Source organism: Phoca vitulina, unplaced genomic scaffold (assembly GCF_004348235.1).
Source record: "Phoca vitulina isolate PV1807 unplaced genomic scaffold, GSC_HSeal_1.0 scaffold16, whole genome shotgun sequence".
NCBI classification, from domain to species: Eukaryota; Metazoa; Chordata; class Mammalia; order Carnivora; family Phocidae; genus Phoca; species Phoca vitulina.
In genome coordinates, this window is record NW_022589719.1 from 7,125,530 (window position 1) to 7,152,240 (window position 26,711).

The window sequence follows — 26,711 nt, forward strand, 5'->3', positions numbered from 1 at the left end:
ATTGCATCCCTTCTAGCTTAGTCTTCATTTTTAATGATTTTTAAAATTTTTCCTTTCTGAGTGTATCACTCCCTTTCTGAGTTTCTATCTCTGATGTAAGTTATTCTTTCATATATTGTATCATTTCATTAATGTCTTCTGGACTCAACAGAAGTAGGTATAAATAGAAAAATAGAAGTTAGAAAAACTAGAACATTTTTTATCTTTGGGGGGCATATCCTTCTGGCATATATTATCTATAGGTATGTTATTTTGCTATTCATTCTCTTTTTCTCTTAAAATAACTTTATGAAACTAAACCTTAATCATGTGCTATTTCTAATTTTTATGTGAATTTTTTTCTTAATTATTAAAAGGAGATATGATTCGGAAACATTTTGTTATGGTTTTAAGCTGTATTTCAAAACAATGGCTGATAACCTTCTAAGACCTCCTGGTTTCTCTCCTTTACTTTTATCTGGAACTTCTTTTTCCTTTGTCCTTACTGTCCCCGGAATGCTCAGTTTGGCGTCATTTTCTCAGGAGGAAGCTTCCTCATGGATGAGAGTTTTATCTGTTAAGTATTTCGAGTTCCTGAGGGCCCAGACTAATCCAGTCCCTTACCACGGACCCCTCACAGGCAGCTAAGTTGGAAGGTGAACATACCTCCCAGGTTGACTGCTATTCTCAAGGTGCCTGTCTACAGGTTCCAGTACCTGTCATTAGTGCTCTGGGAATTTTTCGGATCCATCCAGTACCTAGTTGCTTCCCTCTGCTTCCTCCTCTGCACCGTTTCTGATGCCACATATTGTGGCTTTGGAAAGTCGTCTCTATATCCCACTCATATTTTGGGCTTCATGGATATATCTTGTCACCTAATTTTGGTTTAGATGTTGTCCCTGAGTTTTTGGGTCTGCACACTAGATGTCCTATGAAGAAAATTCAGAGAGATTAAGAACTATGTCACCATCATCACCCCAGGATCCTCCTTGTTTGCTTTGTATCTTTATGCTTCATGGAGATTTCCATATGAGTTTAATGGATTGAGTAAGACCAATGCTAGATATCAGACAGGTTACTTTTGTTCTTCCAGTTTATAGTGGGGATATTAATTCTCACCAAAAATGGTATGGAGTTTTTCATTTTCAGGAATAAATGCAATGTAAAAATGAGTGTCCACAATATAAGTAGAACTGAAAAGATGATGGCTTTTTAAAACACAACTCTAGCAATTTTGCCAAGTATTGTTTACAAACAACTGTAACGCTTCCCCTAGGAATCAGACAACAGGAATGATTGGTGGCCAAATTATTCATAATTTAAATATACCTAAAACATATAGCTTTGGCCAGGACTAAAGTTAATAGCCAGACAGTCGGGAACATAACACAATTTACTGTCTTACAGTCCATGCCTTCATTCAACAAATATTTTTGGCAGTGGGTTAAATGCTATGAGATAAAGAGTATGTTTCAACTCAGTTCCTAACTTGATGAGATTTTTTTTTTTTTTTTTTTTTTGGTAAGACTTTACAGGACAATAAGGGAAGGAGAAATTTGAAGCAAAGCCAGGAATAACCATAGAGCAAACCATCCCCACTCTGGCCCATATTTGACTTCTATCACTTCCCCTAAGAGGCTGTGTTCTCTCCCTCCACCGGACCTTCTCACATGCTATTTCTTCTGCCCACAATGACCTGTCCCCTTCTAGGTATATCCTACTCAATCTTCAGGTCTCGACCTAATCTTCACTTCTTTATTCTCATAACACCTTGTACTTCAGCTTTGGAAGGTAAGTCACACTGATTTTTCTTCCCCATAGATCGTATGTTCCATGAGGTGCAAGTACCATGTCTGCTCGGTTCACACCTGCATCCTCAGTTCCTGGCCCATTGTGTGGGTCTAACAAGTGATAATGGAAAAATAAATATCTGAAGCTCAGAAGGGTGACTGCATCTGGGAAGTCATATGGGGATTTGTCCCAACTACAGTTAGAAATGATAGGGGCACCTGGGTGGCTCAGTTGGTTAGGCGTCTGCCTTCAGCTCAGGCTGTGATCCCAGTGTCCTGGGATCGAGCCTCCCATCGGGCTCCCTGCTCAGTGGGTAGTTTTCTTCTCCTTCCCCCTGCTCTTGCTCTCTCTCTCTCACTCCCTCCCTCTCAAATAAATAAATAGAATCTTTTTAAAAAATTAAAAAGAAATGATATACAGTGTAATATTCCTTTGGATGATTATAAATGTTTTTGTTTATTTTAGCTAGGAGATAATTTTCTTTTTCTAAGATTTATTTATTTATTTGAGAGACAGCATGTGCTCACATGAATGCATACACAAGACCAGGGGAGGGGAAAGACAGAGGGAGAGGGAGAGAAAGAATCTCACTCTCCACTCAGCATGGAGCCCAACACAGACTCGATCTCACGACCCTGAGAACATGACCTGAGGCAAAATCACGAGTTGGACACTTAACCAACTGAGCCACCCAGGCACCGCTAGGAGATAATTGTCTATGTTAGAACTTAAAAAATAAAAATAACGTATGAGCATTATGTTTTAGATCTAACAGAACAAATAGTGATAGTCAAAAGAAGGCATTCTTCTGTTACCTGATGAGAGCAGCTTGCAGCAGGTTGAGATTAGAGATTGTAGCTGTTGGTGATAAGAAATACAGGTTGCAGTTGTAGAACATCTTTTCACGTAAGCCGTACTTCAGAAAAGAAAAAGATTAAAAATAAATCTAACATGGTTTTCCAGGTGTGAGCTGCTAACCAAAAGATTATAAAATCTATCACACCAAGGGTATAAAGAACAAATCTAGCAAAAACAATATTTAAGCATTCCATCAAATTTGTCACAAAACACTATTAATTTCATGAAATATCATGAATATCTATGACTGGCCATCTAGACTGGAGTGGATCTAGTGAATAAGTATTCAAACGAAGCCCACAAAATAGTCTCTAAAAGTCATGATTTTAATGTACAGGAGCTTTTGACAAAATCCTTAAATGGAAAATATAAAAGAAATTTCTTTTTTTTAATTTTAATTCCAGTATAGTTAACATGCAGTGCTGTATTAGTTTCAGGTATACAGTATAGTGATTTAACAATTCTATATATCACTCAGTGTGCATCATGATATAATCTATAGTAATATATATTCTATATAATTATATATATATAATTATATATATTATAATAATATAATATATTATAATAATAATTCTATATATAATATAGAATTCTATATTATAACCATCAGTTTCTTCTCTGTAGTTAAGAGTCTGTGTTTTGGTTTATCCGATTTTGAGAATGACACAAGTAGCTCAGTGGAAATACCTAGATTTGTTTAAAATAGGATCTCTGGCAAAAGCAGAATTATGAGCACAGTTTCAATTGCCTGTCCCAGCATAATACCAGGCAAGTCTATACCAATGGGTTAAGATGCTATGCTGAGCCTGCCTCTTGAGTTTTAGAAAAATTGGGTCCTGCACCTCTGCTTTGGTCATGACAGTTTCTGACAGTCTGCTTGAGCTGCTTTACTTGGAGGAGCATTAGAATCTGCTTCTAATGAAAGATGCTTATAAATACACCCTCATCTCACTAAGGCCCCACGAGTGGGCTTTTAAAAAACAGTTTCTCCACAGGCCAATGGATCACATTTGCATTTATTTCTGCTGTTTTCCTTTGGATTTGAGAAGGAAACGTGAAAGCTTAGGGTCATAAACAATCAGCAGCAGCTTTCTTGGCATGATTCATTTCTATAAGGAGGTAGAAAGGTAGACCAAATGACATTTCTAGGATTTTTCCAGACTTATGTTAGACAATTATGAGAATGTTTTATGATTGGAATTGGCAAGCCCCTCTCCTGGGATTTATCATTATGTGAGAGCATAGACTTTTAGGCTATGTATCCCACACCGTGCCTCAGACACTTTAGGGCTTAAAAATGTTTATTATTCCCTGCCAGTTAGCACAGAGGGCTGGAGAACTGCTCCGATGATGCCAAGTCACAGGCCCCATCCCTGTACAAGCCAGTTAATGTCAAACAAAGGAAAGATCCATTCCCTGGCTAAAACATGCACCTTGAATCTCAGCCAGCTCTTGGCCGCATGAAAATTCAGTGAGTTTACCCTTGATCATAGGAGGACCCAGGAAAGGGAATGTAGGTGAATCAATGCAAAACCATCATCACTCTTGAAAAGAAAATCTAAATATAGTCATTTCCTATTCACAATGTCAAAAGCATCGTCTTCTTAGAAGACATTATAGATTCCACAACTTGATGGAATTACTTTTTTTGTATCCTTAAATCCTTTCCTACATGTTGATTATTGTTAGAATGCTGATTGTGACAACAGGCAGAATCTACATTAGGTTTGGGTCACAGAGTGACATGAGGCTCATAGAGAACATGTATTTCCTGGCTACAGTCAACAGTATAATGGATTGTCTGACTCATATTTGAAATTAGTTGCAGTAGGCTATATATACTCTTCTTTCATGGAGTCTCTTTCCAGCTTATGGCCACAGAGATGGTTCTTTAAACTTTGGTGGAAGATTTACCAGGTTTTCCATTTTAAATTTATTTTTTTATTTTTTTAAAGATTTTATTTATTTATTTGAAAGAGAGAGAGAGCATGAGCAGGAGGGAGAAGTGGGAGAGGGAGAAGCAGACTCCCCACTGACCAGGGAGCCTGACTCGGGGCTCGATCCCAGGACCCCGAGATCATGACCTGAGCCGAAAGCAGACTCTTAACTGACTGAGCCACCCCAAGGCCCCTCCATTTTACATTTAGATGAAATATAAGACAAAACAAAAAAACAGAGCCAAATAGTTTCATCCTCAATCCCAGAGAATGGGGAAGAAACCCTACCTTTCACTTCAGATTCCTCTCCCTAAAATACATCACCCAGAAATTCACATTCTCCTTTTCTTAGAGGTCTTCTGGAGCACTTCCCAAAGCATTATCTCTGCCATGATATTCTCCTGGCCCCCAATCCTTATCTCCTTACCTTGGTTTATTTTCTTTATAGCACTTATCTCTGTTATTACATTTGGTAATTACTTGTTTGTCTTTCTTGTTCCCTGCTATATCTCTAATGCTAAAACAATGCCTGGAATAGAATAAGTAATCAATATAGATTTATTGAAAAATGATTTGATTAAAGTGAACATAAATTAATAAGTAGATATTATGACAGCAAGAAAATGACAAGCATATATGGTGACACATTTTTCAAAACAGCTTTGCCTTATTTTAAAACACAACTTCCTTCCAATTACCCATTGTCTCAATCTGCCGAGGGAAAAGCCTTACAAAATCTGAATATTGATTTAGTTTCCTGACAGAGTTGCAAGTAATCCCTAGTTCATTTATTAACCTTTTTTTCTTAACTTTTAAGTCAAGTTATTTCTTTTGGTCCTGGAGGTAAAATTGATATAACATAAAATTAACAATCTTAAAGTGTACAGTTTTGTGTCATTTAGTACATTGACAATGTTGTGAAACCATTACCTCTATCTAGTTTTAATGCATTCTCGTTAATAAAATTATTTTTAAAAAAACTAATTATTCATCTTGGAGTGGTAGAAAACTAATCCATTACATTATAAAATGGTAAATAAAGGGAAAGAATCAAGTATTTATCTCAGTATCCCTAGGTAGCTACTACATGGGGTAACCAAATACTAGATGAAGGAAAGTAGATATTTTTAAAAGTACTGACAAATGAAAAAGAAATTAAAAGAAATTATTAACTTCACTATTTGGGACCCCCAATGAATTAGTGAATCTAGCCACTGAGCCTAAGTATGTACAAATATCACAAAAAGAAAGACATCTTGACATTCTGTGTCTTTAACAGAAGAGTACAATGCCATCTATAGTTTTGCCAAAGAGAGGAAATAGAATTTGTCCAAGCCTCTGCATTTAGTTGCAAATTTTCTAGAAACAGAGAGAACAGAGAAACATGTTGAACCACATCATGATACACAATCAGCAAAGTCCAGACTGTGAGGAACTCTGTAGGCCCAAGTCCCTAAATTCTTCAAACAATAAATTGTAGGAAGAACAGGCCGGAGGCGAAACCTGTAGATTAAGAGATTTAAAAGACATAACAATTGTTGCTAATGGGCAATATTAAACAAAGTGTCTAAGGATGCACATTCAAAAAATGCAAAGAAATTATAAATATAGAAGTCATGGTATGGTTACTTTGGAGAAGAGAGAGATGAGACTGGCTGGGACAGGACATATAAACTTAAAGTTATATTTCCTGATCTGAGTAGTAGTTACAAGAGTGTAATTAAAAATTCATTAAGTTCAAATAAAATAAAATAAAATAAATATTCATTAAGTTCCCTCTAAGATCAGGAACAAGATGAGAGTGCTGGTTTTCACCACTGCTATTCAACAATGTACCAGAAGTTCTGTCCAGGGCAGTTGGGCAAGATATAGAAATAAAGGCATCAAATTAGAAAGGAAGCAATAAGTCTATCTCTACTCATAGATAGCATGATCCTATATATAAAAAACTCCACAGAATACACACAGCTATTAGAGCTAATAAATGAATTCAGCAAAGTTGTAGGATACAGGAGCAGTACACAGAATTGAGTTGCATTTATATACACTCACAATGAACAATCTGAAAAAGAAATTTTAAAAAATTCCATTTACAATAGCATCCAGAAGAATAAAATACCTAGGAATAAATTTAACCAAGGAGATGAAAAACATAAAATGAAAACTATAAAACATTGTGAAGGAAATTAAAGAAGACCTAATAAACGGAAGGACATCCCACATTCATAGGAAGACATAATATTGTTAAGATGTGATTACTACCCAAAGCAGTTTACAGATCCAATGCAATGCTTCCCAAAATTCCAATGGCTTTCTTGTGGAAATGGAAAAGCAATGCTCAAATTCATATGAAATTGCAAGGGGCTCTGAATAGCCAAAACAATAATAAAAAACAAGAACAAAGTTGGAGGATGCATATCCTGATTTCAAAGCTTATTACAAATCTATAGTAATCAACATACTGTGGTGCTGGGATAAAGATAACCAGGCAGACTAATGGAACAGAACTGGGAGCCCATGCATCTATGGCTAACTGATTTTGAACAAGGGTGCTGAAACCTTTCAATGGGAAAAGAACAGTCCTTTCAACAAACAGTGCTGGGACAATTGTACATGCACATGCAAAAAGAATGAAGTTGGGGCCCTTCTCACACATTATACAAAAATTGGCTCAAATGGATCAAGGACCTACATATAAAACCATAAGATTCTTTGGAGAAAACATAGGTGTAAATCTTCATGACCTTGGATTGGGCAATGGATTCTCAGATATAACACCAAAAACACAAACAACAACCAAAATAGATGAATAGAACTTCATCACAATTAAAAATTTTTGAGCATCAAAGATCATCACTAAGAAAATGAAAAGACAACCTACAGAAAGAGTAAGAAATAGGGGCACCTGGGTGGCTCAGTCGTTAAGCGTCTGCCTTCAGCTCAGGTCGTGATCCCAGGGTACTGGGATCGAGCCCTGCATCAGGCTCCCTGCTCAGCGGGAAGCCTGCTTCTCCCTCTCCCACTCCCCCTGCTGTGTTCCCTCTCTTGCTGGGTCTCTCTCTGTCAAATAAATAAATAAAATCTTTAAAAAAAAAAAAAAAGAAAAGAAAGGGTAAGAAATAGTTGCAAATCATATGTCTGTTAAGGGTCTAGTATCTAGGCTATCTAAAGTGCTCATAGAAATTACAAAAGGACAAACCACTCAATTTAAAAATGGGCAAAGGACTTGAATTGACATTTGTCCAAAGTAAATATACAGATGGCCAAAAAGTATATGAAAAGATGCTCAACATCATTAACTATTGGGAAAATACACATCAAAACTATGAGATACCACGTCACACCCACTAGGATGGTTAAAACCACCAACAGCAACAACAACAACAAAACCCAGAAAAGAACAAGTGTTGATGAGGATGTGAAGAAATTGGAAGCCTCACATATTGCTGGTGGGACTGTAAAGTGATCCAACCACTGTGGAAAACCGTTTGGCACCTCCTCAAACAGTTAAAGATAGAATTATGATATAATTCCATCATTCCACTCCTAGGCATTACCCAAAAAATTGAAAACAGGCACTCAAATAAGTACATGCACACATATGCTTATGCCAGCACTAGTCACAACAACCAAAGAGTAGAAATAGTGCAAATGTCCATCAGTTGATGAGTCAATAAATGAACTGTGGCATATCCATACAATAAAATATTATTCAACCATAAAAAGGAATGAAGTAATGATACATGGTCCATCGTGGAGGAATCTCAGAAATATTCTGTTAAGTAGAACAAGCCAGACACAAGAGGTCACACATTGTATGATTCCATTTATATTAAATATCCCAAATAGGTAAATCCTTAGAGACAGAATACGTACTGGTGTTTGCCAGGGACTGGGAGGAGGGCAGAATGGGAAGAAAATGCTTCATGGGTAAGAGGTTTCCGTGTGGAGTGATGGAAATGTTTTGCACCTAGATAGATAGAGTTGATGCTTACCAACACTGTGAAAGTCCTGAGGGCCACTGAACTGTCCACTAAATGGTTCATTTTATGTTATGTGAATTTCACTTCAATAAATGATTTTAAATGCACTAAGCTATTAAAAAACATAACCTACAATCCCACACATACCTCTTCATAAACTCTGTAGGATAGACTAATGTGTAAATGTACTTTTCTCTGAGAAGAGACAAGAAAGGAGGAGTGCATACTCTCAAATGGTAACTTTGGACAAGGAAAGGTTGGGCTTTCTTCCTGGCTCACATCATTATGGTAATTATTTCATAAAATGAAAAGTTTCCATTTCCCCCATGTATCCAGTTCATTCTAACACATTTCCTCTGGCTTACTGACAGCCCGTTTAAACATATGTTTCTTGTATTTTACAGACATACTTGGCAAGTGCAAGACAAAATTGACGCAAACAATGTGGCTTACACAACCGGGAAGCTAAGCTTTCACACTGATTATCCAGCCCTCCATCATCCACCTGGGGTAAGGTGAGCCTCAACATATTTTCCACAAGGCAGGCCAAGGACCAATATCCAAGGACCAATATCCTCCTATATTTTGAGTCTAAAGACACTATGTTTCACTAGCTAATTTGTCCTACATAGATCCTTCTTCAAGCATAATCCAAACACGAAATCTCTGTGCCTAAAATCCTGAATAGCCTGACATTCCCAAGGGATAGAAGATTTTGGTGTATTTTTTAAAAAACATTTCTTTGTTTCCTTTTGGAAATAACTATTGGCACTTTTTGCTTTGTCTAGACAAATTTTATGATAGCAGTACATCTTGAGGTCCTTTTGCATATTTACCATTCCCAAGAGAGTTAAAAGAGAAAATGAAACCAGGGAACACAATGTAGGGTTTTCCCATTAAGTCACATGGCCACTAATCTTATCAGTTAGCCATCACTGCATGAAAACCACTTGATAACTTAGTGGCTTAAAAGAATACCACTGGGGCGCCTGGGTGGCCCAATCAGTTAAGCATCTGCCTTCGACTCAGGTCATGATCCCTGGGTCCTGGGATCGAACCCCACATCTGGTTCCCTGCTCAGCAGGGAGCCTGCTTCTCCCTCTGCTGCTGCCCCTGTTTGTGCTCTCTCTCTCTTAAATAAATAAATAAAATCTTTTAAAAAAATAAATAGAAGAATATGTTTTTACATATTCTTATGTAAAAAATATTGCACATGTTTTTACAATTTGGGCTGTGTTCAGCTGGGCAGTTCTGCTGTTGGGCTTACTAGGAGCTGATTGACTTGGGTGGAAAACCTAAGGTGGCTTGTCTCTGCTCCACTTGATCTGTCATCCTCCAGCAGGCTAGACCAGGCTTACGTGAATTTTCAGAGAGCAAGCCAAAACATAAAGGCCTCTTGAGACCTACATTAGTAATCAGCACAATGTCAAATGGACGAAATAAAGTTTAAAAAATTAGACTAGAAGGGACGCCTGGGTGGCTCAGTTGGTTAAGCGTCTGCCTTTGGCTCAGGTCATGATCTCCGGGGTCCTGGGATCGAGTCCCGCATCGGGCTCCTTGGTCAGTGGGGAGTCTGCTTCTCTCTCTGCCTGCCGCTCCCCCTGCTTCTGCTCTCTCTCTCTGACAAATAAATAAATAAAATCTTTTAAAATAATAGACTAGAAAACTAAAGATTCTAATTTAATATTTTAATTATCTGCTATTTCTTATGAGTTTAGGTTTTGTTTCCAGGTTAAAATTGAAAGCCTAAGGGAAAGTGATTACATGGCTTTGTAAATATTCTTGAAGTACAATATAATGCTTGACATTTTCATAGTATTTTTTACTTTTTCAAAGTATTGCTATATATATTATGTTGTCTGATCCCTCTTAACATTCCTGTAAGGCAGACGATTGATCGTGTCTTTTTATGTTAGATGACAGAATGACACACAGCAACGTTAAATGCTTTCACCGAGTGACATCGGATAAAAGGACATTTAAAATGGAACCCAGGCCTCTGACTAGTTAGTTTTTTCACCATACCATGCTGGTCTTGAGTTGGGCTTTCTAATTACCATAATTTACATAATGTGATGAGCATAGACATCATCAGACACTACAAACTCTTTAAATACAGGAACTGAATCTTCCACTTCTCTCTATCTCAAGACTTAGCCCAGCACATTTCACATAATAGACTTCAAAAATATGCTGTAAAGAGGCAAAGAAACACCACAAAGTTGTACCTGTCTCCATCAGCGAATGAAACATTCAAAGATAAGTGACCTGATAGATGCTTCTTAAGTGAAAGATGATTCCTAAAATGTCTAGATTGTAGTAGGAGAATAATTAGAATGTAGGCAGCTGTTTGTGCTATTGGTCAAGTTTCCATTTGGAATCATTTAGGGATCTTTGTACCAAAGTTTGAGCTTTTTTATAACAAATAGAATAAGTCACTTTTCACTGCAGATGAAATGATCTGAATAATGAGTTACCTGTTGAGAGTTGAATTTCATCAATTTGGATCATGTGGGGCAGAGATAAGGTGACACTTTTTTTTTTTTTTTTAAGATTTTATTTATTTATTTGACAGAGAGAGACAAAGCGAGAGAGGGAACACAAACAGGGGGAGTGGGAGAGGGAGAAGCAGGCTTCCCGCCGAGCAGGGAGCCCGATGTGGGGCTCGATCCCAGGACCCTGGGATCATGACCTGAGCCGAAGGCAGATGCTTAACGACTGAGCCACCCAGGCGCCCCGAGGTGACACGTCTTTAAAGAAACACAGATGTTCCTTCGCTCACTGTCTTTAGGCCAAAAGTCCCATGCTGCTATAAAGTAACATCTAGAAAGAAAATATTTTTGGTTCTGAATGAATTACGTGAAATAGAATTTGATTTTATACATATCAGGTGTATATGTACTGTTTGAATTAGGTGACAGAAGTGTTGTCCAGCACCATCATATTTTTTCTTTCATAAGATTGCATTAAAATATAAATATATAAAAGAAGATTATTACTTGGCCTTGTCATATATGTAAAAGACATCAATTGATCTTTTTTTTAAAGATTTATATTTGAAATATTCTGTGACTTCATTATGGCAAAATCTAAGGATTTAAAGAACACTGATTCTCTCAAAGACAGAGTTGTGCCATTGTTCTGCCTGCTTGGAGTTTGGTAGACTTGAGGCTGATGTTTCCATTTTATCCTCTTGTTAATCATGCTGCTTCACCCTTTATCACCCTGCTGATGAGATGGTTTTCTACAGTGACTGGTCAGCTTATGCACATATTTTTTCAAGCTTAAAAAACTGGCATCAGTTTAAGGTTGGAACAATTATTAATGTAGATCAGTTCTCTCCTAACATCAGAAAATAAGGCATAATCAACCTGAAATGGGAATTTAAATTTACAAAGCACATACATACACACACCACACGATACTAAACTATTGAGTCCCATAAAAGAATTTCCCCCTTTTATAGGAAAAGAACTTGCTGTACGATGATTTTGAGGCAAACAGACAAAGGTTTGAATGTCAGTTTCGCCATGTGTAGCTGAGGTCTTACTAGCTGGCCGACTTTCTCACTTCTGGGTCTCAGGTTCTTCAACCATAAAATGGAGAGGAAAGTATGAAATTCTAAGGACTGTTGTGAGGAATTGATAAATGTACAATCATAATTTGAGAACAAGTATGTATGAGATTTAAAATATTGAGAAAATGTGTGCGGTTTGGGGAAGAAGGTAGGATTTGTGTTCTAGATCTGCATTACCCAATATAGTAGTCACTAGCCATATATGATCATTTAAATTTTAATTTAAATTAATTATGTTTAAATAAAATTTAAAATGCAATTCTTCAGTCACATTGACCACATTTTAAGTGCACAATAGCCATGTGGGACTAGTGTCTACATACTGGGCTATATAAGAAGAACATTTCTGTCACCACAGAAAGTTCGAATGGACAGCACTGTTCTAGACCATTCATGGAAATAACCAAGTGGATATTTTCCCCACTCATATTCCCCCTATTCTGGATGTTTGATCATATTTGCCTCTTTCTTATTTTTGTTTAACTCAGAATAAAGTTGTCACAGCTGAATAGTGTTCATTTCTTTAAGCAGAAAGTCTGGTTCTAAACTTAGGTAATCAAAATCACTCACTCATGCTAACTAAAGGAGTCATAGAAACTCCATCCAAAAAATATATTTCTACATTTTACTATTTTTTGCTTTTCAAAATGAAATAATGTTGAATATTTCCCCCTAAATCTTAGTAAAAATAAATATCCTTTTTGTTTCTTATTCCCAGTGTTTCTTGGGTTTATCCATCCCCATAGCCCCCACTCAACCTCCATTCCTTTCTTATCCTTTATACCTGAACTGTCTCTTTAAAATCTCAAGTAGTCACTGTCTCACTAATTCCCTCCTTTAAAAAAAATGTATCCTATGTAACACCACTGGACTGATATTCTTCAACTCAGTCTTGGCTACATTACATCTGTAATGTAAAACCCTTTAACAATTCCCCTCTGTGCACAAGAGAATGTCCAATATTCTTCATCTGACATTCAAGACTCCATGATGAAAGCTTCAATGACCTTTTCAACTGGATTTATTCTTTTTAGTCGTGAACCTCTATTGCAACCAAACTTTTTGATACCTAGTGAGGCGTGCATTTTTGCACATCCTTTATCACTGCACTTGATTTGCTCTCTCCATTCTGCTCTGCATATCCAAAATCTTATCCATCCTCCTTTGCCCAGTTGAAATCCCACCTCCCCTGTAAAACCAACAGGAAGTGAGTAAATACTCCAACATGAAGTGTTCGCTCCCTGCAGCTATTATGATCTGTGCCTTTTGTTTACTAATGAACATTATTATGCCTATGTTCATGTCTCACACTGAAACAATGTTTGAACTACAGAATACTGGTTAAAAGCAACTTTTTTCTCTCCAGTCCCTTTCCTTGCTGACACAAAAGAGATTTAAGAGGTTTTTTGACTTTAGTGCATTCATAACTTTCTGAATCTTTAACAGTGTTAAAAAATGTAAATGTTTATCATTTTAAAACACATTTCTCTATTTCTTTTTACAGGTTCAGTTTCTGCACTGCATAAAACAAACAGTCACTGGGGGTGATTCAGAAATTGTAGATGGGTTTAACGTATGCCGAAAGCTCAAGGAAAAAAATCCTCACGCATTCCAGATTTTGTCCTCCACTTTTGTGGACTTTACAGACATTGGAGTGGATTACTGTGATTTCTCTGTACAATCTAAACACAAGATTATAGAGTAAGTACTATTTATAATTTCTCATAGCAATTAAATAGCTGACTACAAAACTTCATTACCCTAAACCTAAAACTTAAACAGAAGAAAGCTTCAATTAACTCCAGAGCTTATTTTTTATTAACAGTTTAATCCAATTTTAGAGGGAAAAAGAAAAAACAGAATATTTTCACCATAAAAAAATCATTATCAAATTCCATGAACTCTCTCTCTTCCTAATTATTATGAGAGAAATAACTAAGACTTTATATACATTTGATTTTTTTCACATACAAGTTCTACATAAGTATAATCAGTACGATTGTAGTAGTCAGAATCCTTCAGCCAGAAGGGAAAAGAATCTAATTCAAATTAGGTAGAGCTGATAGATAAGCAATGTCATCTGATATTGATCTCTTTTTTCTTCATCTCTTAGCTTTGCCATCCTCTGTGTTGGTTTCCTTTTCAAAGATGTCAGGAGAAGCTCTGCATTTTCATTGTCCTCAGAGCTGGTAATCACATACACAGAAAGCCCTTATTTCCCAATAGTTACAACAAAACTAGATGACTCACTGCCAGATTTGTATTTAAGTCCATCCTTGAGGTAATCACCATGGCCAGGAAGTCAGAGAATTCAACCGGCCATTCCTGGATTACATGTTCATCTCCGGAGCAAAGTCAGTCTCATTTGTGAGAATGAAACAGGAATGTCTGCCTAAATTGATGCCAACAAAAATGATATTTCCCTACATAGGACATTTTATTATTTTTTCATTTAACATTATTTTAACATAATTTTTCTAAGTATCTACAAAGGCCACAGATTTATCCTTTTATTCAAGAATTATCTTACCTTGTGCTTTCTTGGAATTGATTTATTTAATCAGACCTCAGTTCATGAATTTTGAGGTGTTTCCAATTTTTATTTTATCTTATTTATTTATTTATTTTACTTAGTTAACATACAGCACAATATTGGTTTCTGGAGTAGAATTCAGTAATTCATCACTTACATACAACACCTAGTGCTCATCACAAAAAGTGCCCTCCTTAATACCCATCACCCATCTAGCCCATCCCCCATCCACCTGCCTCCATCAACCCTTGGTTTATTCTCTATCTTTAAGAGTCTCTTATGGCTTATTTCCCTCTCTCCCTTATCCCCACCCCTTCCCATATGTTCATCTTTTTTCTTTCTTAAATTCCACATATGAGTGAGATCATATGGTATTTGTCTTTTTCAGCCTGACTTACTTCACTCAGCTTAATACTCTCTAGCTCTATCCACGTCATTGCAAATGGCAAGATTTCATTCTTTTTGTTGGTTGAGCAATATTCCAATGTGTATATATACCACATCTTCCTTATCCATTCATCAGTCGACAGACATTTGGGCTCTCTCTATAGTTTGGCTATTGTTGATAATGCTGCTATAAACATCGGGGTACATGTATGCCTTTAAATCTGTATTTTTGTATCCTTTGGGTAAATACCTAGTAGTGCAGTTGCTGGGTCATAGGGATGTTTCCAACTTTAGAGTTGAGTTTGTATTCTTCTTTTAGTAGAAGCCAAATAATATGAAAATTAACTCATTTAACAAATAATGAAATCCCCAATATACAAACTCATCTTTCTTATATAAACATATAGCCTTCATTTATTCATTCGACAAGTTTTTATTGAAAGCAGCTACTCTTCTTGGTGGTTGGGATACATCCATGGACAAAACAAAGATTCCTGCCTTCATGTAGCTTAAAGTCTAATGGGGGAAGAGGAAATTCGAGATTTTAAAACAAATGAGTAAATTACAGTGACCGTTAAAACATTTTTTAAGTATTTAAGAAAAAAGAAGTAGGGGAGAATAAGGGGAATCCATAGAACCACAGACTTAGGGAAGATGGAACTTGCATTATTCATGTGTGGTGAGGAAAAGATTTCCTGAGTAGGTGATATTTGAGCATATCTTAAAATTTAATCTTTAAAAACTTAAAGGACTGAAGGAGTTTGTCCAGAAGAGGAGCAGTTTCCAGAAGCAGCTAGAGCAAGTGTCCTAAGAACGCTCTAAGAACACATCTGGTGTGTTCAAAGGACAGCAAGGAGGCTGGTGTGGAACAGTTTTAAGACAGGAGGTCAGACGGGAGTAAGTTCATGTCAAGCCTTGTTATCCATTGTTTACAAACATATTGCCTTTCACTCTTAGTGAAATAGGGAGCTGCTGTGAGATTTCAAGCAGAAGAGAGACATTTATATTTATATAAATTTATTTACATTTTAAATGGGTCACCCTGGCTGTTGTGCAGAATATGGTGAAGAGCAAGGGCAGGAACAGGAAGACCAGTCAGGAAGCCACTGCAGGACAGTAGGCTAGAGGTGAGGGTAACTTGAACGTGAGTAGTCCATGTGGTGGTAGAGGCAGTGTGGAGAAGTGTTTAAGGATGTGTTATGGGAAACAGCATATTTTCCTGACAGATGGGATGAAGGGTGTAAGAGAAAGATAGCCATCAAAAATAAATTCTAGTTCAGAATGCTGTTCTCTGAGAGGTCAGTCACCAAGGTGGAAAAGAGAAGAAATAACTCTTGGATTTCTAGTTTTAACATGACAGTTTTAACTATTCAAAAATTACCTTAAAAATCCACAACAGATGGCATAATTTTGTTGTGGCAGAATATAATTGCAGATTCTGCAAGGCTAGTGAATGAAGGCAAAACAAATAAACAAACCCTTAGTTATTGAGTGAGATTAATTGAATGCTCCTCATCTGAATCATAATTTGTCTTTGTTATTTTTTGTAGTAGAATTCCAGAATTTGGTCATTGTCAAGTGTTAAGGTCTCAGGGGATATCCCTAGAGAATATCAAGTGGTTAATGTTAATCCACTCAAAAATGTATTTTTAACAACAGGGGGTGAAACGAATAGGGTTTTCAATTAATTGAGGGACTTGGTTGCCTGGGTGTTTGGGTTAATTTAATATTCCTCATGGTTAAATGTTTAACTCCTTTGAGATGTTTATGTCCTATCTAGTATAAAAAGATTTTGGAGGCTGCTGGCAGAGTTAGGGTACAATGAAGTATAATGAAAAATAAACAGATAAAGAAACTAGGAAAAATAGTAATGGTGAGACTAAGCTACAGCAGTGCATCCTCATGCTTACAAGTTCAATCCCATGAATACCATTCCTACTCCTTGCCTCATTAGTGGTGCAATCATGGTCTAATGACTCAGACTTGCTAAGCTACAGTCATAATATTAATGCCTACCACATACAACCAAAGTGGGAATTATAGAGACAATAGATAGACTCCCCTACCGCAGTGCCTGGCTCTGAAAGAGCAGAATAAATTTTTTAGCTAGCTAAAATTCTATAAAGTCCAACACAAGTACTAGTGATAGATTTCAGTTTCAGCTCTGAGTTTCTACAGACCAAAGCAAGGAGGGAACATAATCCATTTGCAAGATTCAAGACACTTCTAAAGTGTGAAATAAATTTTTCCTGCAGATTCCAGTAAAATGTGATGTGGTGGGCAGCCCCACAGTGACATACCCACAACAAAATCAAGTAGTCCCATCAAATATCACAACTCTCAATGAGACAGACTATTGTAACTAACAAGGAGTATTCACAGCACCAAATCTGATTGCAGGAAATGATTCTACAGTCCTTTCACTGGGTTCCTTTGTTGGCATCACTGATGACATTTTGCTTTTGCTGATTTGCAGTCAGTAGACTGCTCGTTAACGTTTAAATGTGTGCCCCTTATGTACTGCTAGAATGTAACCACTTAACTATTTGTCTTTGGAGGCTTTTTACCCTTCCTGAGCATGTAGCCCTGCATTGGGACCTCCCTTTCATTCTGTGGCTGCACACAGAACGCTTACTGAGACTCAAGTTTGCGTTTTAGTTTGATCTTCAAGATGTCAACCAATCATCTCCTCTAACATTGTTCAATCCTTAGAATAATGTCTTCTCTAGACCTCAAAACTAAATTTTCTTTCTTTTCCCCTCATGTCATTGCTGAAAATGCTAAATAATGAATTTGTGTCTTGTTTTCTCAGATAGAAAGTAAACACCAGGCGAAAGGAGACAGACTGTTTCTCTCTTGATCTCTCTCTCTCTCTTTCTCTCACACAGAGAGAGAGAAAGAGAGAGAGAGAAAATATTTATTATTATCTACATATGTGAACTCTTTGGAAATGAAAGTGTAATACAATGGTCCATTGGGCACACAATTCTGATTTTCCTTAAATTGATGAGTCACAAAATTCTTTTCATGATATGTGAGGATACACACATGGACTCTAAAAGAGAGAGCTCATTACTAGCATAACAATTTCCATCAAGGAATTCTAGTGTTAATTAAAAAAAGAAACAGATCGGGCGCCTGGGTGGCTCAGTTGGTTAAGCGACTGCCTTCGGCTCAGGTCATGATCCTGGAGTCCCGGGATCGAGTCCTGCACTGGGCTCCCTGCTCAGCAGGGAGTCTGCTTCTCCCTCTCCCGCTCCCCCCTCTTGTGCTCTTTCTCTCTCTCACTCTCTCTCTCAAATAAATAAATAAATAAAATCTTTAAAAATAAATAAATAAATAAATAAATAAAATAAAATTAAAAAAGAAACAGATCACCAGAGTGCTTGTGCAGAAGACCTCCAAGAAGTTTCAAAGTCATGACAACTTTGTCTGTAACACAGAGGATGGCACAAAGGGTGTCATCATTATATGTACAGAAAATAGGATAAGGGAAAAAGGAGAGAGGAGGGAAAGTGAGTCGGGAACCATAAGGCTAAAATCTTAAGATTAAAAGACAAAATGGCCTCAAACTGAAAGGGTCTGAAACCCGCAGTGTAAACTCTAACAGGGCAATTGAAAGGTCAGGTACTGCCCTTTGTGCCATTCAAACCTGGAGGCCCACAGTCTCTTCTGCTGACTGACCTTTTCCTTGATTCTTTGTTCATAAAGCCGCAACCTGCAGGCCACAGAGTATTCTTTGTCTATGTGGAGAGGATGCGGGAAGGAGGGAGGGCACTCCTTGCTTATTCAGTCATATTGGCTTTTTAATCAATATATGTAAATTCTGGTTTTAAGAGTCCAAGAGCCTTATTGAAAACCTGTTCCTTTCTTTCACTTTCTTTCCCCAGGGTGGGTTCAATAGGTAATTTTCCATCACTACCAAAATGCAAAGCGTTGGGGCTAATGACCAGTTCTTAGAGTTTACCATTATAATTGCCTTTGGCTCAGAGGATTGAATATTAATCTGAGTCACAAAGCACAGGGACCCAGAGAGCCACAATTTATATAGCACAGGCAATCACATTTTCCTCCTATACCCTGCTTGTTGATAATGGTTTACTCTGTGTGATTGGTCAGCTAAGTGTGATCTAGACTCCAAATCAGTGTCACCAAGCCCTTGGGTACATGCGACTGTCTCTGTGGTTTGACCCATCAGGTCTGGATCCCCGAGAGCTGTAGGATCATACTACCACCTCCTGGGCTGGCCCAGGAACAACTCTAGGCACTTGGCCACCATCCTTGCCCACCTTCAGTTTTTATCCATCCTTCCTTTTTTCTATCTAAAGAAAGGATAGAGTTGGTAGATGTTTTAGGACTGGCTGAAAGTTTACCTTCCCAATAAGTTTAAAAATATATCTTCCTTTTGCTTCTGTGTATAGACAGTGCTCATGCTGTGCTACTAATAATGAGCATAGCTTAAATTAAAAAATAATGGTATTTTTTTTACATCGAAAGTAATATTGTCTTACATTGTCATGATCATGATGCATATTCTAAGGAAGGATAGAGAGATCACAATATACTATCTCAAAAGTAAAAAGACCTTGGTATTACTAAAAAGACCTTGGTATTCTCCCACGGTATTGAAAAAAGTATAGAGAATCACATATGCAATGAATATTTACTAACTGCCTACTATGTGCAGGCTCTATGTTAAATGCTGAGAATACAACATTAAATGAGATAGAGTATTGGTCTTTTAGAAGCCTATATACTAAGATACATAGTATAGATAGAGAGATACAAAAAACATATCCCACGCTAGATTCTTCTTTTCTCTGTGTCTTGGTTTCCCTACCTGTAAACTAGGGATTGAATTAGAAGAGTGAATTTCAAACTTTTAGAAAATAGATTTTTCTTCCCAATCATGCTTCAAAAAAATTATACTTAAAACCCTAATAAAGTGGTTGACCCATGAACTTGTAACATTAAAAATACTTTAATACATAAAAGCTACTATTTTAAAAAATGAAGAATGAATTCATTTCCCGAAATATATAAAAAAATTTTAACTGGAATCTTTCAGTAACATTTATTTTAAATTAATTTGAATCATTCTGGCATTTATGTAGTAGTAAGTCTTCAAAGAATACCTGCTAAATGGATGGCCAACATGAAAAGATACTCAACATCATTAATCATCAGGGAAATGCAAATCAACACCACAATGAGCTATCACCTCACATCTGTCAGAATAGCTAAAATCAAAAACACAAGAAACAGCAAGTGTTGATGAGGATGCGGAGAAAAAGGAACCCTCGTGCACTGTTGGTGGGAATGCAAACTGGTGCAGCCACTGTGGAAAACAGTACGAAGGTTCCTCAAAAAGTTAAAAATAGAATTACCCCACAATGCAGTAATTACACTATGTAGAATTTAAGAAACAAGACTAAGGAAAAAAAAGACAAACCAAGAAACAGACTCTTAGCTACAGAGAACAAATTGATGGTTGCCAGAGGGGAGGGGGGCGGGGAAATAGGCAAAATAGGTAAAGGGGATTAAGAGCACACTTATCTTGATGAGCACTGGATGATGCATAGAATTGCCATATCCCTATATTATACACATAAAGCTTAATATAACACTGTATGTTAACTATACTGGATTTAAAATCCTTTAAAAACTGCTAAATGAATGAATAAAGAACAAATGAATACATCATACCACAGATAGCCATAATACCTTTTGTACATGTTTTTGGATTCTTTAATACTATATTTCAGACACATCTTCCAAGACAAATTAACCCTCAGAAATGTAAATAAATACTTCATGGCTTTTTAACTTTTTTCTCTTTAAAAAACAGATTAGATGATAAAGGCCAAGTGGTTCGCATCAACTTCAATAATGCAACCAGAGACACGGTATTTGATGTACCTGTTGAAAGAGTTCAGCCTTTTTATGCTGCTCTGAAGGAGTTTGTTGATCTCATGAACTGTAAAGAATCCAAGTTTACTTTCAAGATGAATCCAGGTCAGTGAGCATATTTTCTTAAACAACTGAGAACATGGATGTTCTTCAACCTTAACCATGTAGAGCATTATCTCGAGCAGTTTTTCTCAAATGCGGCATGTGGAACACTTATAACAGAATCTTTGTGAGCAGCCCCCACCCCTGCTCTGTTGCGTCTCCAGACTTAAAAATACTCATTCTTTACAAACTCTTAGGGAATCTTTAAGCACACCGAAATTTAATAACCTCCAACCTAAAGAAGAAATATGTGAAAGACAAGCTACAAGCCAAATGAAATCTCATGTCTGAGGTCAAGACTGATGACTTTTATTTTCTGTCCTGATAGCCAGTCAATATGAACTGAGGTTTCTATTTGATTCTTCTATCCCAGTAAACAAATAAAATTATCCCCATGATTCTCACTCATGAAGTACATGAGTCACGTTTACTCATTTAACTTACCTGATCTGGCAGAGATAGTGCCACCTGAAATAAAGCAGTATTGGAAGTAGTCCAGCTACGTGAAATAAAGGAACAGAAAGCATTGTATTTGTTCGGGACCACCTCTACTCAGTGAAGCGACTTCAAACTTGAGCCTTTCCATATCTATTAGTAAAAAGCAGGATTTCTCTCTACTGTTGATTTGGCCAAGTGGGAGATACTTTTAACTTCTGATTATCTTTTGAATTGATCTTTGGCATGATAAAGTAATACTAGAAATCTCTATAAATCCACTGATATGCAGTGGATATCACCACAGGCTGATTTTAAGAGCAGTAACATATGAAATTGAAATACCAGGAGAGAAAAATACCAAAAAAATAGAAATTGGAATCCAAGCTCCACTATTTAATGGTAGTGTAGCCTCAGGCAAATTCCTCAACTTCCTGGAGCCTCAGTTTCCTCACACGAAAAGATGAGCTAAAACTCTTTTCAGGATTTTTATGAGGCTTAGAAATAATGTATACAAAATACTGGCAACACAGAAGACAAACCAAGTCACTATCCTTAAAATTATTTGAAGCTGTTAAACTGGAAATAAACACTTCTAAGTAAGAGCTAAATAACAACAAGGAAGAACAATTCAAAGTTTTACACAAAGATAATATTTTAAGTAGACACTATAAAAGTGTCTACAGATGCCTGTACTTTAAATGTCAAAAGGTCTAAAGCAGTTTGTGTCCAATGGCCTGATTTCTGTGAAAAAGTAAATGTATAGTTTTCAGTCAGAGAAAGACAAATACCATATGATTTCACTCATCTGTGGAATTTAAGAAACAAAACAGATGAATATGGCGGGGGGAATACAGAGAGGGAAGCAAACCATAAAACAGACTCCTAACTATAGAGAACAAACTGAGGGTTGCTGGAACAGAGGTGGATGGGGGGCTGGGCTAAATGGGTGGTGGGTATTAAGGGGGGCACTTGTTGTGATGAGCACCGAGTGTTGTATGAAAGTAATGAATTACTAAATTCTACTCCTGCAACTAATATTACACTATATGTTAACTAACTAGAATTTAGATAAAAACTTGAAACAAAAAACCCAGACAAACAAATAAAGAAACATAACTGTTTCTTGATGTGAACAAAGTAGCAATGTTATTTTGCATTTTACATTTTCTAGCTCTGCAAATCATTTAAACTCATGATTATTCATGTTGAAAAAAATCTTTTGTCTAGGTGATGTGATTACTTTCGATAACTGGCGCTTACTTCATGGCCGACGTAGCTATGAAGCAGGAACTGAGATATCCCGCCATCTAGAAGGAGCTTATGCCGACTGGGATGTAGTGATGTCAAGGCTTCGTATCTTACGGCAGAGTATCCAGAACAGAAACTGAATCTCCTGTCTATCATTTCAGTTAAGATTCCAGTTATAAGATATGGCAAGGTTGTCTTCACAGACCAGGATCCATGTCATTTACATATTAATTTCTTTCACATTGAACATGTCACCTTTCTTGGACAGGTTTTCTCTTCTTCATAATCATATATAATGCCAATTTTTTAGATGTTTTAGCAGTGTTCTTTCCAAATAAAGCATTTCTTCTGCTCTATTGCATGTATGATCTAATTTCTTTTGCCTGTATATGAGAGTCTCCAGAATGCCTACAAATAGTTTTGTATCAAATAAAACTTTTTCAAATAAAGCCTTTTTTAAATAAAGCTTTTGTTTCAAATAAAGGTTGTGTTTCAAATAAAACCTGTCTCAAATAAAACATGTTTCTGCTCTGTTGCCTGTAGAATCTCAGTTTTCATGACTGCATGTGACTGTCTCTAGCGTGATTGGAAGAAGGCTTCATATTTTCAAAGATCTGTTTTATTCACTTTTATTATAGATTTCTATTATCCAAATTTTCAGACCTCAACACCATGTGATCTCAACATTTTCTTTAACAGCTGAATTATGACACCAAACCCAAACATGTCAAATTAAGAAAAAAACCTAGTCTTGTTAAGTTTCTCTTGCCCTAAGTAAACATTCCTAAGGACTTCCAGAATAGCTTACACCTGTCTGTGAATCAGTTCTCATCCCTTGCCTTCAACTAATAACTAGGAAAGGTACAACCAAGGTGCACGCAACTCTCCAAACACAGACACGGTGTCTGCTAACCTCAGAACAGCTTCACCGGCTGATCTTGCCTTCCTCTACGGCCACTCCTTGTCCCCTCCTTGTCCCCAGTGGTGGAACACAGGTATCACTGCCAGCCATGAGCGTCCTGCTCCTGTTAAGCCCAGTCCTTCCCTACCCCTGCTGAAAGCAAATTACCATTTACTGAAATCATGGTAATACATAGATTTTTAGTTGATACTTGTGGGGACGTAACCAGCCCTTTTATTTTTAAAGTGTTAATGACTGTCACCACTGTGGAGCTCTACCTGTTGCCTTAAGACCAAATGAAAACTCTACTTCCATCCATGTGTTACTTCTACTTTGAACTCACTGGGTGTCCGCGGCACTGGGAGGCTAGATCACAGGTGCTGTGAGCCCACGTCAGCACACACCTCTGATTCTCTAAACTCTGGTAGTGAGTCCACATCACCAGCCCAGACTCCCCTTTCCCTGACAACCTGCCTTTTTCTGGGCCTTTGTTGTCCTTTCCTATCGTCTTGATCAAGGTTATGGTAATATATCGTGTATGATTAGTGTCTCTGAACTAAAAGGAATGGGTTGGGTTCTCAATCCCATCTCTCGTAAAGCACTCCTATTGAACAGGTGAGTTCAACAGAGGCACAGCCTGATTCTAAAAGGCAGCATTCAATAGCTAAAAATAATTTTCTGTAGTGACCCTAGCTTCATCCATTTACAGCATCTAAACCCTAGGCATTTGCCAGGCTAAAGTGACTTATTATACTTTTATTCATTCAGCAGATATTTACCATAGAGCTGGTATACGTCATGCACTCTGCTAGACTAAGGACAGAGAAGGACTTGAGACGTGCCTGCTTATAGTCTGGTAGGGGAACAGATAAGGATATAGATGATGATACGTTATATTAACAGAATGGTTCACAGGAAGGCAACCAAGCCAGACTGGGAAGATTGATCAAAGCTTCAGACTGAGTTGAATGGGTGTCAATAGTAGTTTTTCAGGCAAAGACGGGAACATAGCTGTCCAAGTCGAAGGACAGAAGAGGCACAGAGAACTGAGAGTGAACAGAGTGCACGTGTTGACTTAAAGTGAAAAATCATGGACCAGCTTTTACACCATTTACAGTGGCGTAAATTCTGGGACTGGATGCCTAGGTTCAAACTATAATGATGACAGTTAACTGTGTATTTGAACATATAACATCTTCCCTGAAGCTTCAGTTTTTCTATCTATAAGTGAGACTAGTAACAGTTCTCATCTCATTAAATTTTTATGAGAATTAAATGAAAGTTCATGTAAAGCAATGTTTTCCCAAACTTCTCAAATGAGTCACACGTTGATTTGTGTGTGTGTTGTTTTTAAGTTTTTTAAGTTTATGTGTGTGTGTGCATGTGTGTATATACACACACACATACACCTTTTTTTTTGGCTTTTTAAGTTTTTATTTTAATTCCAGTTAACATACCATCAGTTTGTTCTTTCTGATTAAGAGTCTGTTTCTTGATTTGTCCCTCTCTCTCTCTTTTTCCTTTGCTCATTTGTTTTCTTGGATTCCACATATGAGTGAAATCATATGGTATTTGTCTTTCTCTGACTGACTTATTTCACTTAGCATAATACACTCTAGCTCTATCCATGTCATTGTAAATGACAAGATTTCACTTTATATGGCTGAATAATATTCCATTGTGTGTGTGTGTTTATATATATATATTATATTTTTATTATATTTATTTTTATATATTTATAAATATATATATTTATAAATATATAAATATATTATATATATTTAATATATAAATATATTTTATATTTATATTTATATTATATATATATATTATATTTATATATATATATATATAAACACACACACACACACAGACACATCTTCTTTGTATACCTGGACTGCTTCCATATCTTGGCTATTGTAAATAATGCTTCTATAAACACAGGGGTGCATGTATCCCTTTAAATTAGTGTTTTTGTATTCTTTGGGTAAATACCACTAGTGCAATTGCTGGATCATAGGGTAATTCTATTTTTAACTGTTTGAGGAACCTCCATACTGTTTTCCACAATGGCTGTACCACTTTACATTCTCACCAACAGTGCATGAGGGCTCCTTTTTCTCCACATCCTTGCCAACACCTGTTATTTCTTGTGTTACTAATTTTAGCCATTCTGACAGGTGTGAGGCAATACCTCACTGTGGTGTTGATTTGCATTCCCCTGATGATGAGTGATGTTGAGCAACTTTTCATGTGTCTGTTGGCCATCTGGATGTCATCTTTAGAAAAATGTCTACTCATGTCTTCTGTCCATCTTTTAACTGGATTGTTTCTTGGGTGTTGAGTTTTAGAACATCTTCATAGATTCTGGATACTAGCTCTTTATCAGGTATGTCATTTGCAAATATCTTCTCCCATTCCATAGGTTGCCTTTTAGTTTTGTTGATTGTTTCCTTCTCTGTGCAGAAGCTTTTTATTTTGATGAAGCCCAAATAGTTTATTTTTGCTTTTGTTTCTCTTGCCTCAGGAGATATATCTAGAAAGAAGTTGCTATGTCTGATGTCAAAGAAGTTACTGCCTGTGTTCTCTTCTAGGACTTTTATGATTCCAGGTCTCATATTTAGATCTTTAATCCATTCTGAATTTAATTTTGTGTATGGTGTAAGAAAGTGGTCCAGTTTCTTTTTATCTTTTTTTTTTTTTATTGTTGCTGACCAGTTTTCCCAACTCCATTTGTTGAAGAGACTTTTTCCCATTGCATATTCTTTCTTGCTTTGTCAAAGATTAATTGACCATATACTTGTGGGTTTATATCTGGCCTTTCTATTCTGTTCCACTGATCTGTTTGTCTATTTTTATGCCAGTACCATACTGTCTTGATTACTACATCTTTGTAATGTAACTTGAAATCTGGAATTGTTTTGCTTTTCTTTTTCAAGATTGCTTTGGCTCTTCAGGGTCTTTTGTGATTCCATACAAATTTTAGAATTTGTTCTAGTTCTGTGAATGTGTGTATTTTAATACAACTGCCTGGACTCATTCCCTAAAGATTATAATTCAGTGG

The 26,711-nt window shown here is 36.7% G+C and overlaps 1 protein-coding gene across 2 annotated transcripts in view; it reads left to right on the forward strand.

Annotated features, from left to right (window-relative positions):
* The window catches only part of BBOX1 (gamma-butyrobetaine hydroxylase 1), a 59,637-nt gene extending 36,361 nt beyond the window's left edge, over positions 1 to 23,276 (forward strand). For both annotated transcript variants that reach the window (XM_032414419.1, XM_032414418.1), the window contains 4 exons: positions 8,956 to 9,061; positions 13,633 to 13,829; positions 20,897 to 21,063; positions 22,726 to 23,276. In XM_032414419.1, coding sequence (XP_032270310.1) covers positions 8,956 to 9,061; positions 13,633 to 13,829; positions 20,897 to 21,063; positions 22,726 to 22,886 — 631 coding nt within the window. In that variant the 3' untranslated portion in view covers positions 22,887 to 23,276. The remainder of the gene's footprint in view (positions 1 to 8,955; positions 9,062 to 13,632; positions 13,830 to 20,896; positions 21,064 to 22,725) is intronic.
* The last annotated feature ends 3,435 nt before the right edge of the window (positions 23,277 to 26,711 follow it).